The sequence below is a fragment of the Gavia stellata genome, chromosome 12 (genome assembly GCF_030936135.1).
Source record: "Gavia stellata isolate bGavSte3 chromosome 12, bGavSte3.hap2, whole genome shotgun sequence".
Classification (NCBI taxonomy): domain Eukaryota; kingdom Metazoa; phylum Chordata; class Aves; order Gaviiformes; family Gaviidae; genus Gavia; species Gavia stellata.
Window position 1 is genome coordinate 24,955,771 of NC_082605.1, and position 15,508 is coordinate 24,971,278.

General features: G+C 41.1%; 1 protein-coding gene across 2 annotated transcripts in view; it reads right to left on the minus strand.

The window, feature by feature from the left end:
- Positions 1–15,508, minus strand: part of RAD18 (RAD18 E3 ubiquitin protein ligase) — a 62,980-nt gene that overhangs the window by 25,797 nt on the left and 21,675 nt on the right. Inside the window, exons 8-11 of one of the 2 annotated variants that reach the window (XM_059823341.1) lie at positions 13,281–13,432; positions 12,515–12,575; positions 5,017–5,151; positions 1,611–1,767 (exon numbers count right to left, since the gene is read on the minus strand). In XM_059823341.1, the coding sequence (XP_059679324.1) occupies positions 1,611–1,767; positions 5,017–5,151; positions 12,515–12,575; positions 13,281–13,432 (505 nt within the window). The remainder of the gene's footprint in view (positions 1–1,610; positions 1,768–5,016; positions 5,152–12,514; positions 12,576–13,280; positions 13,433–15,508) is intronic. The other variant, XM_059823342.1, reaches the window with a different exon arrangement.

A 15,508-nucleotide genomic window follows, 5' to 3' on the forward strand; every position in this document is an offset into this window, starting at 1 on the left:
ATACACTAAAGAGGGGAAAGGCCACCGGGAGGGGAATGTCTTTATTGGTATATAATGCAAGTTTGAAGCCAAACAAAAATGTAATGATATTTCGAAACAGCAACAAAGACCCTTTCTGCCTCCACGTAAGTGGTCTGCCCAGCCAGCATATTGCTGTTTACAGACAAACATTTTCTATGTGCTCCCATTTAGATCAAGTAAATGGAAACAGGCAGCAAAACCTGACCATACAAAAACAAAGACATTTAACATTTGATGCTCTCTAATCCCCTGGAGTTGATCTCCTCTTTCCTATGTCTTGCTAGGCTTTCACTCACCATTTAATATTTACCTCTCTGAAAGGCAGCATCTTTAATGCCCATGCTGACTTCCAAAAACGCTTTGTGAACCAACATTAATTTAGAAAAATTTGTTTCTGTTAAACTTTTCAACAACTAAGTTGTTCTTTTAATAAATGATGATGAAGCCAAGCACTACATTATTGTTAATATTTGCAAAACAAGGAGGAAGAGACACATACTATGGGTGTAGTGGGTGGAAAACTAAGAAATGTTACTCCTAGCTCAGCTGTTGATCTGCTGCCTGACCTTCAGCTACTTCCTCTGATTATCTCCCACTTCTAAACATAGGAAGCCTTTTTCTTCCTAGTAACGCAGACCTCCAAAGGGTGCCTTCTCCTCTCCTTTCTGTTACCAACAAGACAGCAAGATTATTATAAAGATTAGCTCTCCTGCTTTTAGACGCATATCAAAAACCAGTTATTCTGTATTTGTTTTCAATGACTTTTTCACCTCTCCTCCAGAAACTGGGGCCACAGCAATCAGTATTGCAATAGGATATTTATCTAAGTATTCATCGTTGTCATCTTTGACAATTGATCAGTAGTAGATAGCAAATTATGATCCATGAAGTAAATATCTTCAACAGATACAAACTCTACCTTCAAAAACTAGATAGATCTTATCAGCAAAAACAGCTGAGTCTCCTTCCAATAAAATTATCATCGAACTATCAAAAGCATAAAATCTAACAATATTTATAAAGCCTTCCTTGATCCTTCATTTTCTGAAAACAAATAAGGCAAATTCAGGAAGCAAAACTAAATGCCTGAAGAAAGTGAACGGCTGCCAGGACTTCAAGGTTCAGTGGCATCCTACCACCCACTGACTGCAAATAATGGGTCATTTAAATTCTGTTTCTCACAGCAATACTTAAAAAGCTATTAACAGACTCAGGCTATATCAATTTTTGGACCTCTCTGAATAAAACCTCAAACAGAAGGGAAGATGATGCAGTGGAAGAGAAACACCAAACGTTCTCCTCGTTCCACAGCTCACTGTTTCTGTATCAGAAGGAACATTTACCCTGTCACCCACCCATCAAGTCATTACAAAACTATTAAGTGAATTCTAAATGTATTTCAGCTCCATCCCTCGAGGAACTGAGCAGCCAGAAACATGGAGGAGAATGAATCAGTAACCACAGTTTAGGAACCTATCCTGTGAAGTAGGAGATAGATATAGATATATTGCTCGAGGTTACTGGCAAAGATTTTCCATGTTTGATCTAATCTGGTACAAACCAGCGAGAAGAGACTCTTCTTCACTAACCTGCTTGTTGATCCAGATGACAGTGAGAATGCAGGAGAGACGGATCTCTGGACTTCCTCCAAGGAATGAGATTCACTTCTTTGGCCATCAGGAGTTTGTGTTTTGAGTATCTGGGCTTTTCCAAGGACAATAGCTGTGTGATGCTCTTCTGTATGTTCTACCATGAAGAAAGGCAGAGATTAGCAAGAATGACAAAGCAAAATACTATTGTTTAAATTTTTGCAACTTAGAGATAGATTTTTAAGAAATAACAGTTTCAAAATAGTTAAATACCACCACCTCATTCCCGCTTACTTGCTTCTCGAAACTCTCACAGTTTCAAAGGTTTAATTTCTTTTCCTGCACAGTAAAAAAACCCCACTCTCTAGGAACCAGAGACTGAAACAGGAACGTTACGTTGTTATGAGTTTCAAACACAAACAAGGAGAGAAATAAAGGGTAAGGATATTTGTCACATTTCATACGATGAAACTTTATTTCAGAAATTAGCAAACACTTAATCAGACAGCGTGGTTCTCTGCTTCTTGCTACCAATTCACTTCATCCACTGCATGAGACAGCTTGATAGCTTTGAAGTTTTACAGATCGAGTTAATATGCTTGTTTTCAATAAGAGAAGCATTACGATTTATTTCCTTATGCATTTAAGAAAGACAATGTCAATCTAGATAATTGACATTTCCTTTTTTTAATAGGAAAAATCATTTCTAGACAAAACGTATCAGACACAAATTGTAAAACCATTCCATTATTTTTGTGTTAAATGTTTCTATCTATAAAAAGATTAACAGTTATCTCAAAAGATACCTTCTACCTCTCTAAAGAGAAAGCAAATATAGACTAGAAAGTACGGTATGTGAAGATAAACTACTCTTATGCCATACCCACAAATATTTTCAAATGAGTTATTTAACTAGAAAGTTGCATGGGACATTAGAGCCATACTGAAACTCATCTCATTAATCATCCTTATTATGGCCATTCACAGAAGTGTTCTGTCCACCCTCGTGAACCAAGCTATACCCCTGCTCAAACCACTTCGACTTTTCTACGCCTCCAGAAGTGATTTTGACAGAAATGACCATACAGAACGGTAATTAGAGTGTGGAAGAGCTACATGATGTTTGAATTTGGCTACAGTTTGCCCTTTCCCTTCTGCTAAAATTAAATATCAGGAGCATATTTTTGTCTGTTGAAAACAACCAGCAGATTACAGTGAGTCAGTTGTCCAACTAATGAAACATAACTCTGAAATTAACAGGTTAAAAATAGCAAAAGACCCTGTGCAATAAGGCAACCCAGAAGAGGTGTATCACAAATATTTATCAAATTCTTACCACCCTTCCCCTTAGGCAAAGCAAAAACCTATGTTTTAAAAGTTATAAAATATAAAGGCTGGAAATCAAACATTGAGTTTAAAGACACAAAACAAGACGATGTAAAACAGGAAGGGATGATTAAAACCACCAAAAACAGAGGGAGTTTTCAGAGAGGTTTAAGTTACATCAACCAATACTACAGTAGAGGACAATGGGAGATATGAAGGGTTTGGGTTTTTTAAAAAGAAAGTATGTTTTAATTCTGTACAATTCCACTACTTCCATGAGAACCTGAATAAAGTGGGTAAGGAATGCACACAAAGCCTTTGCTCTTCTCAGCAGTTATGCTTTCAAATGGCAAGTCATCAGACCACTGCTGGTGTTCTTCCTTTCACATATTATAATCTCCAGTTTTATAAAAAGGTAATTGCTGTTTATAAGAACACCCAGAAAACAGGCTTTAGGCATTTGTTCCTTCACCCATAAATATTCTTTGTTTTGTTTTTTAGATGGTTTACAAACAGTCAACCAGGTGCAGATGTTTGGCATAAAACTAGAAACTGAAATGTCAAAGATTATTGAATGCTCAGTGCACAAAAAGCATAGTGAATATTTTGCAGGTTTGTCAGAACCAGACGAGGTGGTATCATATACTTAGGTCAACACGATACAGGTTGATACACCTGATATAAGTTATTTTCTACCTGAGCACTCTTTTGGAAAAACTATATGGCCTTACTTCAGCTTCTCAAAGTCTGCGGTCCAGCGCACAAAGAAAAAGCTTACACAGAAGATAGAAACCCAGTAATCCACAGTAGCCAATCTGTCCACAGAGCATAGCTAGAAATTAGTATTTCAAAGTCTGTGATCCATTATCTAATAACACATTGCTTCTGTCTCTGCTACAGAAGAGGAACATCACTGTAAGTTATGTCAAACAAGATAAACTTTATCCCCGAGATTCCTTAATTTTTACCCTTCACATGGAAAGGATTTTGCACTGCATCAAGGTCTGCATGAAACGATAAGAATAAAATTCATACCATTATGTTGGTATTTTCACTTATTTTTATTCTTGAGAGCTCTGCTAGAGGAGACAGCGCAAGAGACAGCCAAAGATTAGTTCAGCTCGACTCAAGAGAGCAGGGATTTGTGAGAGCTGATGCAAACTAAACTGCCATGTTTTCCCAAGGATACAGACAACAGCGCATCCAATTCTGGTCAATGGCATTCTCTCCAAAATTCAGTATCTTGAATAGATTATAACTCCACAAGTTATATTAGGTTGAGGAATGCTCTTCTAAATCACGCATTCAAAGATGTATGTGCACTGCCAAAGCAACCAGTAACATAAACCAAACGAAACTGAACAAGCTAGTAGGGAACTAGTTAAAAGCACACATGAGTATTTCTTTGATCTTGTGGGTAGTGAGGATAACAAACATGTGCTGGATGTTGTTCCTAACTCATAAAGGACTGAGTAACTGCAGTTGTGCGTTCCCACTTTTCACTGTGTTGAAGTATAGAAACACATAATGAAGCAAATTAAAAAAAGAGAGGCAACATACTGTATAAACAGTCTAAAAGAAGTTGTTTTTTATTGCTTCAACCTCAGGACAAATAAATACTTGTTCCAATCCACACAAACGTCTTTGGAGTTCCCAGTTACCAACTCCCTATCGTATTAATGATACAGAAAAGCTGAAACCCAGCAAGCAATACCCATGATCACCTTTATTTCAAGGACACAGATTGTCAGATGCCCACTCTCGGCAACTTCAGTAGATTTGGATTGGAACCTAAGATCCCATTTCAACCAGCTAATTCAAACAGGCACCGAAATGAAGCACATCTATACGCAATCCCACTAAAATCAAGCAAATCTTATATTTATTACGGGTCATGCTTATGTATCACACTAAAATCAATGGCAGTCAATCTTTTTAGGGTCTGTTTGATTTTTACGCTGCTTTTCCCCCTTAAGGACAGTAGGAGAAGAACAATGGGAGGAAAGAACATTTCTTTGGGAAACCCCCCACTTATTACTGCGGCTTGAAGAGGAGGACTATATTAAGCAACATTACTAACCTGTGGCCGCTGGCAATTCTTTGACACTGATTTCTTCTTTGTTTTGAGCACTTTCTGTTTTCTTCTTACCACTTTTCTTCCACCGATTATTTACTTGATCCACCAAAAATTGAAATTCACTTCTGTGTTTGTTTCCTGAAATGTAACAGTGTATTACTGATCATTGCCACAGGACTCTTAATGTACGCCATAAAAAGTAAAAAGGATGTGAACAGAAACGAACACAAAATACTGAACTAAAAACATTTTTGTTACAGCAAATGAAAGCCAACTCGTCACTGCAATATGTTCCATATTCTATTAACGATCCAAATCTGTGTCTATGCTTTTACAGAGTTACCCAGTAGTCAAGAACACTTGCACAGATGAAAACTTCATTTTTGCACAGAAGAACTGTGCTTGTTTCTTCTTTATATTACGTCTTTTTTTACCCTAAACTTGTTAAGCATTGCAACTACCATTGTGACAACGTTTAATATAGTAGCCACGGCACCAAGCCTGTCAGAGTTCAAGAAGCATCTCCACGATGCTCTTAGTCATATGGTTTCATTCTAGGTAGTCCTGCGGTTTCATTCTAAGTAGTCCTGCAAGGAGCACACTGCTAGAGAGAAAGAGTAAAATCTCACGCCTAGTCTGCAAATTGCTTTAATGTTGCCTTGCGTTTTCCCCCCCACTTCTGCAGTAAAGCAATGTCGAAAGCCTTTGTGTCACGCTTATTATAGTGTTTTAATCCAGATTCTCTAAATCACAGTTAATTGCTCTTTGGCACACTCTTTGCACTTTCAATCACTTAGTATGCTTTAAGCAATCCTCTGATATTCAGTCAAAGCAACGTTGTTTTTTAATCTAGATACTTCAAATTCTTTACTCAGAGGCTGGGAAAATACCCGGTCTCCTCAGACAGACGATGCGGATTACCTAACCCTCGCTGGGTATGAAGGGAACACGGTGTTTTTCCCTACAGAATGCACCAACTTCTACTGAAACAGCATGTTTGGTGCAGCCACCCACAGTTAGCACAGCATGAAAGCCTATCAGTCCATACACATGGCCTTATATTGATGTGTTACAGTGAAGGCAGCAAACATGAATTTCCTTTATATGGAAGGACATTCAACAAAAAGTCACTCTCAGAAACAGATTTGTCCTTTTGAGACAAATAAAGTATTGCAGCTAAAACCTTTAGCCTAATTTTTAGCCTACAGAAAAAGCATTCAAAATGTTTTCTGTGTCAGAGGAAGGAAGGCTCGATGTACATCCGTAATGTCCCCGGGGCAAAGCAACCATTTGTAACAGCATGAGAAGGTGAAGCACCCACAACCCTTCCTCTGGGCTCCGTACTGCCTCTCCCAACAGTGTCCGGACAAACAGCTCGTGGAGACTTCAGAGGTCCCACATGCAACAAAATCCCAGCTCCCAGCCAGAGTATTTTCCGATCCATCCTTGCAGGGAGCAGGACTCTGCGCAGCGGCAGGGGACCACCACGCTCCCTCCTCTGCCGACAGCGGAAGGCTGGCAGCGCGTGCACGCCATCTGCAAGGGAAGTTTCCCAGCAATCGCAATATAGCGACAGACTAAATAAAGCAGCTCCTGAGACAAGAGTGCACCTTGTCTCACACACACCACTGCGCACACGCAGCCTTTTTTCTCTCTTTGCACACACAGAACTGCATGTTGTTCAAAGTCTCTGCTCTGTAAAAGCCACACGCTGCCCAAGTTACACTTGCAGGAAAGACTAAGACAAACCCCAGCACAGAGGATGGGCAGAAAAGCGAACGGGAATCCTCAGGACAAACGAGAGCCGAGGGCTAGTGATGGGCAAACCGGGCCACCTGCCGCCCAGCCTGCTGGCACTGCAGACCTGGCCTGTCCTGCCGCGTGCAGCCAACCCCCCCAGCACCCCCTTGCACTGGGGGTGCACGCTCAAGCCTCACACACAAGTCCCGAGAGCACTAACTCATGACAGCAAAGCAAATGTCCTGGTGAACCGCGGTACTTAGAAATCAACTTCGAGCCCAGCTGAAACACAGAACTCCCTCATAACTTTTCTGCTTTGTGTTTCTTTTGTTTTCTTTTTTCAAATCAGTCTCTGAATTACCTTCTTTTTCCTCCGTGGGGTAGGGAGGGGGAGAGGCAGGAACAACCCCGACCTTCCCCACAGCTGCGGGGGCAGCGCGGGCAGTCCCCGGGTTTCCAACCCACATCTCCCCATCACCCCACGCTCCTCTGCATGCACCAGTGGCTCTCCATCTTCTTCCCTTCCTGCTCCCCACACTCCCCCATCCCTCCCGGTCCTGGGTCGATGGTGGGGTCTGGCTTCCCCCGTGAACAGCCCAGACCTCCTCCTCAACCACGACACATCTTCTCACAGCACCGCTTGGCCTCGGCATCCCGCTCGGCATGACCAGGGCACCCGACACCAGCCCAGGACGCGTGCGGCGGTGGAGACAGGGTGGTCCAGCACCTCAAGGAATGGACACCCCTTGCTGAGCACTGCATGGGGTACGGCACGTTCAAGTCATCGCTGCACCTAACCCAGATGTACGTCCTGCTGCAGTGACAGGAGGGGGGAAAAGCCAAGATAAAATCATATCAAGTTCTGCTGCACAGAAGGAAACAGATTTAAAACCAACTCCCTCTCCCTGCGTAGCTGAAAACGCCACATAAGGTCAACAACTCCTTTAATAAAAAGAAAGTTCTTGTCCAGATGCTTGTGTTTGAGCCGCTGCACATTCATTACGTAATTCCTTTGGCGATTCAGTTTTTCCAGTAGTACTATTTTTTGTTGTTTTGTTTTATGGTGTAACTACAAAGCTTCTCAACTAAAAAAGAAATGTCCTGGCAAAGCAAGGCACTATTCGGATACACTGTAAATCACCACTGTGCTGAAACAACATACCATGCACATTTCATAAAACTACAGGCACTTCAATAATAAAACAACCGCAGATATAATTACAAGTATTTAAAACACAAACCAAAAATCGGTAGGCCTCTGAATAACATTGCAAGTTAAAAGATTTATAAAAAGAAAGAGCGACAGAATAAAATTTTTTGAACAAATGTACTTTTTCCCCTGTAGATTTTTTTTAACTCTTTAAATAAAGGCCTGACCATGAAAAAAGCAGAATGAGGTTGACACCAGGTTGAGGGTATCACCGAGTTCCCGAGGAGCAGACGGAAGCTACTGCAGGGGACAGTGTATTTAATTGCACCTCCCAGGCACAGACTCTGGCGGCTGCTCAAGCAGAGCTTCCAGCTAGAACCAGCCTCAGGTTCATCAAGCCAAAATATTAACTGGTATTTCAAAAACACTTCACACAAAAAAAGCAAAAAAAATACTAACAGTGTAATTTTCAATTTGCCAAGAGCATAGGAAATTGTGAAGAACGTAAGAAGAAAAAAAAAAGGGTTTTAATCACAGCTGGTTTATCTTACTTTTCAACAAGGCTGTTACATAGCTCCACTGTGTTGTGTGTCATATCGAAATACGGAACAAAAAGTATATGGTTGGGTTTTTTTATTCAGAACTTATGCCAGAGTTAATTAATTCATTAATTCAGCTATGAAATAGGGACCTAGGGTGCAAATGTTGTAAATCAAAAGGAAAACACCTTCACTGTATAATAAAGCTTTTTAAAGTCCACCTGTGCTACAGTGAAAAAAAGGCATTTGATGAAAGTTCTTTTAATCTCTAACAGTCCTCTTATTTTAATGTACAATTCTTTTTTCATGCTTATGATTTCTTCCCTATTGCTTTTATGAGAAATAATTTGCTGACACTAGTTAACATTTACCTCTTCGGTCATCACTTTTTATTAATTTTAAAGCCATATGTTCCCATTAAAATATTTTTTTAATCTTTTTTCCTCTCTCACTTTTTTTGTTTTAGGACTTTTAAATGTTCAATTAAGCTGCCTGAGGCTGATTTATTCACTTGGTGATCTTGATAATTTCGAACCATACCCTTTTAACAATATAAACTCAATAAAATACCTGGTTTTGGAAAATTAAGATGGCATTTAATATCTTCTTGTTCTAAAACATGTACCACAGATTGAGACAATAAAAGGAAGGACCGGCAGTGCCAGTCCCCTGTGGCCACCGCCAGCAGCACGCAGCAGCCTGGCGCAGAACTGGCAGTTTCCACACCCCACCCCAGTCATGCAGTACAACTGTTGGCAAGGTTGCAACGCGAACGCAACCCGGGATCCAGCTTTACAAGGAATTTGTGCACATCCAAAATCTAAAACAAGCGAGTTAAGTGGGTTTCTAGCATAGGCTCAGTTCTCTGGTGACAGCACCCCGCTACAAAGAGCTGTGCGGGCACCGCACCGGAGTGGCACATGCCCTCAGCAGCCCTTCGCTCCTGGGTTACTCCATGCCAGCCCTGCCACCCCCAAACATTCCCCGTCTGCGGGGATAAGGATCGGGGTGAACACGCTTACAGCTGACTGAATTCAGGTACCTTCCTCGGACAGCTTTTGTTCAGACTCACTGTCCACGTCTAGCAGAACGCTAACGAGCAGAGCACTAACGGCTAGTTACAAGGCATTTGCTCTGCTCTGGGGGCCCTCCTGAACTTTGGATTTGTTCTTTACAGAGATACTAAAGCCTTGTGAGGGAAAATACCCAATTTGTGATTAATACTTTTTAAATTACTTTACTTTTTATTTTTTGCTGCATTGTATTGCTAGAGATTTCTGCATGGCAAGAGAGTAATTATTAACCAGTTACTTGGAATTAGAGAAGAACGCTTAATATTCAAAACCACAAACAGTGCATTACACTTAAAAAAATATATACTCTCAGGAACAGAAACAAAAAGCAAGGGAAAAATTTGCTAAAGATTTAGGGCCTTATTTAGCCTTCACAGAAACCCAACTAAAATCAACAAGGCTAAATCTAGCTGCATTATGGAATAATTGATATGCCTGAAGCAACGCAAGGAAACACAGGAAATATGACCATATTGCAGATTTAAATACACCCTTAAGTATAATCAGAACAAGCTGTCCCTTCATCGCTTTGCTCCTCTGTGGCTGAAAGCAGAGAAGTTCAGTGTTCATTGACTATTGTTTCAGCATTACAGGGCTAACTACCATGTTTGAGTGTGCAAGCAGAGCACAGGTGAAGCGAAATGAGTGGGAAACAACAGGAAAGAAATTGGGAATAATAAAACACCACTAGGGAGCTAAGTACAAAGTAATGCTATTTAAAACCTGATGTACAAACACACGCAGAAGGGTCAGGAAATCATCTGTAAAAATCAGTCTACATTAGCCATTTCTGTACTAAATTACTACAACAGGATGCAAGTCCCGCAATCTTTAACTCTCACAAGAACGTTTGCTTCTAAACTAACCATAAAGATGGTTGGATGGTTCCATGGAGAGAGAAAACACTATTCTCAACTTTAAGCACACAGTAAGGAGAAAGACAGTTTAAAATACTGTGCTTTCCCAGGGTCAAGTTAAGCAGGAATCAGTTCTCTGTTGAAAAACAAACACACCAAAAAAACCCAGAAAACACACCAAAAAACCCAAACAAAATTGTATCATTGAACTAGAGCTCTCCCTGTGATATTTTTCTTATTTTTTGTCTCTTCTCTTCTTTCCTTTAAATATTTATTCCAGTTACACGTCCCAAAACAAATGCTGTTATTCTGTCAGGGCAGAAGCAGATTTAATAACCAACACAGGCACCAGCCTCTTGCACAAACAGAGGGGACTCACTGTAAAAAATGAAACAAACAGTAACAACAAAAACAGAAAAAAAAAAAATCACCCAGTTTGCACTGAATCCCAGTTGCCGGCACAGGATAGAGGGGAAGAGGTCAGCAAATGAGGAGAGTATTCTTTTTAAAAGATCACTTCAAAATCACAGAGCTGGACAGGAGGGGAAAGTAGAAGAGGATGCAGGAAGGAGACAGGAATGCGCGAGTGCTTGCGGACAGGGGTATGAAGGAAGGGAGCGAATGCAAGGAGCACTGAAACCCTGGATAATTTGAGGATCACAGTATACAAATAAAATACGGAAAAAGCATTTTTGGCTCAGTTAAAACATACTTTTTAGCAGTAAGGGCCCCTTTGTTTGACAACTGTAGAAGTGTAAAAAAACACACGGTTGAAGAAACATGCAGCCATAAAGTATTTTGGAAATGCCATATTAAATATAAACTACTGTGGTTACATTGCTTGTCAGTTAATATCACTCCGCACTGGACAGCAAACCTAGAAAAATAACATATAGAAAGAGTAAATTTATACAAACTTATCTGCTACAGGATAAGTTAGAGGACTCGGGAAGACCAACAACCACCCAGAATGCAGGCACATTTTAAATAAAGCCAGTGTCCAATCGTTAAGAGTAGAGGGGAGGAGGGAATATCCTGAGTAATGGAAAAACTCAGTATCTGCATTACTGGGTATGCTGGTGAGTACAGGGCCAAGACAGCCAGCATTCACCCCACCTTGCCAGGTCCACACACTCCTTGTCGGCAGAGATGCCTCCCTCTGGAGTGGTCCAGCAATGCCTGAGCCAGGCTGGTGCTCCTGGAGGGCTCGCAGCCAGCAGAGCTGCCTGCAGAGCAGAAATCATACAGTGCCCAGAACCTCAAAAAGGGAGAAAACAATATCAAACCTGAAGCTGAGAAAATTCTGTATGTATAAAAATACTCAGGAGTGCATCTCGTTGTTCACAGGCTTGGGTTATTTTGTTTGCTTGTTTAACAATCAGCGAGTGACTTAATACACGCAGATTCATATGCTGCAAGCCCAAGTTTTAATGAAATATAGGACTGGCAAACTAATTAATCAATTTACACGAACCTCTGAGTAATTCAGATTATTATCACAGAACATGCCAAAAAATCCAGGGCAAGGAAGGGTGAAATCTCACAAGCAAAGTACAATCAGCTTTCACCGCAGTCACAACTGCACTTCTGTTCAAAACCAGCATCATAAGAATTGCATGGAGAATCTCACACATAGCAGGACACTGAAACAGAGCTCCCCCTCCACATGACAGCCAGCAGCCCAGGCAGCTCGACGGGATATGGCCGGCACGCACGCCCAGCACTGCTGGGGTCTCAGGGAGTCCTTTCAGAGAAGTTCTGGTCCTGCTTTCCACCTGAGGGTTCCCTGTGAAATCGTACAACTACGCATCGCACACCCAGCACAGGAGACAGAAAAACTCTGCTATTCTGTATGTCCAACAAACATAAGAGGACCATTAATGAGGTAAGTAGAAAGTGCACAAACAGAGATCTGCTACGGAGGCAATCAGCTTCCATCTCAATCTTATCCAGCCCTGGCAGTGAGTTTCGTCAAACATCAGTGCTTAACAGAGACTGAGAACTTCCAGCTTTGATTTATTAAATGGGGGGCGGGGGAAGCACACACACATGAAAAGCATCACTTTTGTGAGTATATTTTAGTACAAAGGAAAAGAAGGGGAATTTAAAAGCAAAATGAAGTGAAACTTGCATATTACTTACGATAATCAGTGTGGATCTCATCTATTTCTTCCTCTGTCTGGTCCTTTGTGAAGGTCAAGCTCTACAGAAATCACACAAATGTTTATTTACTGAAACAAAAGGATGATAAAGCTGCATACTTTAAAAGTAGAGACTTAAAACTGGTAGAAGGATCAGCCATCTGTTTTTCCCCCACCACCTCTTACTATCTCATTCACAGACAGTAATATATATTTAAAGTACGTACACATGCTGTCTTGCTTTGCCTTCACAAAGTCAACAGGACTAAGCCAAGCCACCCCATATAACGCCCAGCATGTGTGGACCATAAAAATATTTCCTAATACTGTGCAACAAACATGCTCCAAAAGTCACAAAAGTATCATATGTCATGGGAAAAGAACAGGCACTATTGCTGATATGGAAGCAAGGAATTTGCTAGCTAAATCCTAGAGAATTCTAGGAAGCAATATATTCCCCACACTGCCATGGAGGGTCAGAATCCTCCAATATGACCAAGGAGAACATTTCTCAAGAATTTTTATTGCAATCAAAAAGATGCTCCTACTTAAATGGTTTGGACATAGAAACATCAGCAGTACGCGAAGAACTGCCCATGACAAATGAGTGGTTATGAGAAGATCATGTTGATTATAAGACAGTATACACAAATTCCAACATGCAACCTGGGAATTCCCGTAGTAAAGTGATAGACAAACATGTTCAGTGCCCACTCTGCAATTTCTCCTAGCCATCCCCCCTTTGAGAACAAAGATAATTAGCTTACATTTTCACCAGTTTTATTAAATTCAAGCTGAACCCGAATCTTCTCGTTCTTTTCCAGCTCTTTAACAACCTCTGCAACTGTTTGAAAATACAAGAAAGAGTTCACTAAAACAGGAGCTGTTAAATAAAAAGATGTAACAGCACTGAACAAAACTACCACGAATTAAAATCACAAGGAGACAAACTGGCATTAGCTCGCCAACAGTGAAAACTCAGACTCCAATCCCCAGCAAATCCAAGTGGCATGGTTTTACACCACTGCTCAGCGGGTGTTTGCTCATGCAGAGGAACTGCTCCCATCTGCAGCGGCCAAGCAGCAGAGGTAGTGCCCGAGACTCGGGACCAGGAGGCAGGGCCGGGCGCCGTGGGCCTTGGCCGAGGCGCCTTGCAGCAGCCCCGCGGTGCTTGCCGGCAGCTGGCTCTCAGCCACCTCCTGGGCCGATGCTCTCATTTCCTTTGCATTAAATTCATGGGAAAATGCAGTCTTTTCAAACCATATTAGCATACTATAGTGTTTCTGTGGCACACAGGCATATCTTTTATAAAAAAGAGTTTCCATTTTATAATGTATATTTAAACGGAAGAGAAAATAATGACATCTACTGTTTATCTTACTTTTACCTCCAAGGACTACCTTCCAAGGCAACACAGAACTGTCTGCAGGCTTATATCCAAAACCCATACTCCAAAGATGAATTACAACCTACTCTAACGATTAAGTCAGACACCTCAAAAGCATATAAACAGACATAACTGTGTTTGCTAACGTTTTAACTAGAACTACAGCAATGCAGGTTTATTTTGACATTTACAAATCTGTTTCTGCACTTACCATTTTCACAGAGCTACTAGGTAGCTATGGGTATTTATTAAAACAAACACTTTCACTAGACAGTAAAGTAGGCAGAGAACAAGCAGCTTATTAGGCTGTGAAGGAATAAAACCGGTTCAAAACTGGTTTAAGCAAAACCCAGGAATTTGGCACCTGTGCTTCCTCAGAAGCTCAGCTATTAGTATTATATAGCGACCTTAGGTTCACTGCCACCGCTGAAAATGCATGTCTGCATCTTAAGTGCTAGTTTAATAATTCACCCTTTATAAATAGGTGTTGAGCCAGAACTCAATAGAAGTTTTGCAGTATTTAGGGCAGACTAGCTAAAAGTACACTGCAGCACACTGAAACTCTTCATTTAGCTAGCTTGAATGAACAACGCAGGCAGCGACTTGGTGCTACTTCATAAGCATCAAGTGAAGAATCGCTCTGACAGCCAAGTACCTCCCAGCACTTTAAAGGGTAACAGAGAACCACCTGTTCTGCACAGCATCAGTTCTAGCACGCCTTGAGCAGACATGAGGCTCCAGTCGAACCAGCATCCACTTCTCACACGTAAGGGCAGCAGTGCACGCCCAACCCTGCGACCCTTCCTTCGCCCTCATCCGGAGCACCCACAGCTCCTGACCAGCCCACTCCTCACTTTACTTCAAAACTGCTCCGCTGCTGTTTAGCCATAAGACAACAGCCTACCTCCATGACCTACAGCAGCTTTATGTCTGCTCCTGCTGCTGAGGGAACTCAGAAAGAAGCCTTGAGAGCATTTAATTAAATTTCCAACGTTAACGTAAATTTCCAACGTTAACGTAAATTTCCAACGTTAACGTAAATTTCCAACGTTAACGTAAATCATAGCATGAGTGAAATTCTGATGCCAGCACTGTTCTTGCAGACTTAAACAACAAACTTCCTAAACCGCTATCGTTGCTGAAGTCAAACACGATCTTAACTGTGTGCCGGTCCTCATCCCAGAAACTTTCTGAAGTCCTAGAGAACAAATTTTGAAAGCATCTGTTTATTTTCCAAAGTTCTTAGGCACAAACTAAGCGGTGACACTTGGCACCTAAATCACTTAGGCACTTAACCTTCTTAGTCAAGTTCTTAAAACGGTTAAAGGAGCAAAATGAAAAAGCAAATAGTGTTGGTTGCAAACTCGCTTTTCTCATACACTTGCTCCCACAATCCAAGCCAAGAGCTGGCAAGGGAAAATCAAGATTTCAAAAAGCAGAAGCCTAAAGTTTGGCTGCTAAATTCATATTTATAGTCCTCAGTGACTGACTTTATTTTTCAAAAAGCACCACAGCTGGTGGTACTGCCTGTTTAATAAAGGAGGTGAACACCAAAAACATACTTTATTTTTGAAATGCCACAGTAGAAGTTGTGGATATTCAGTATTT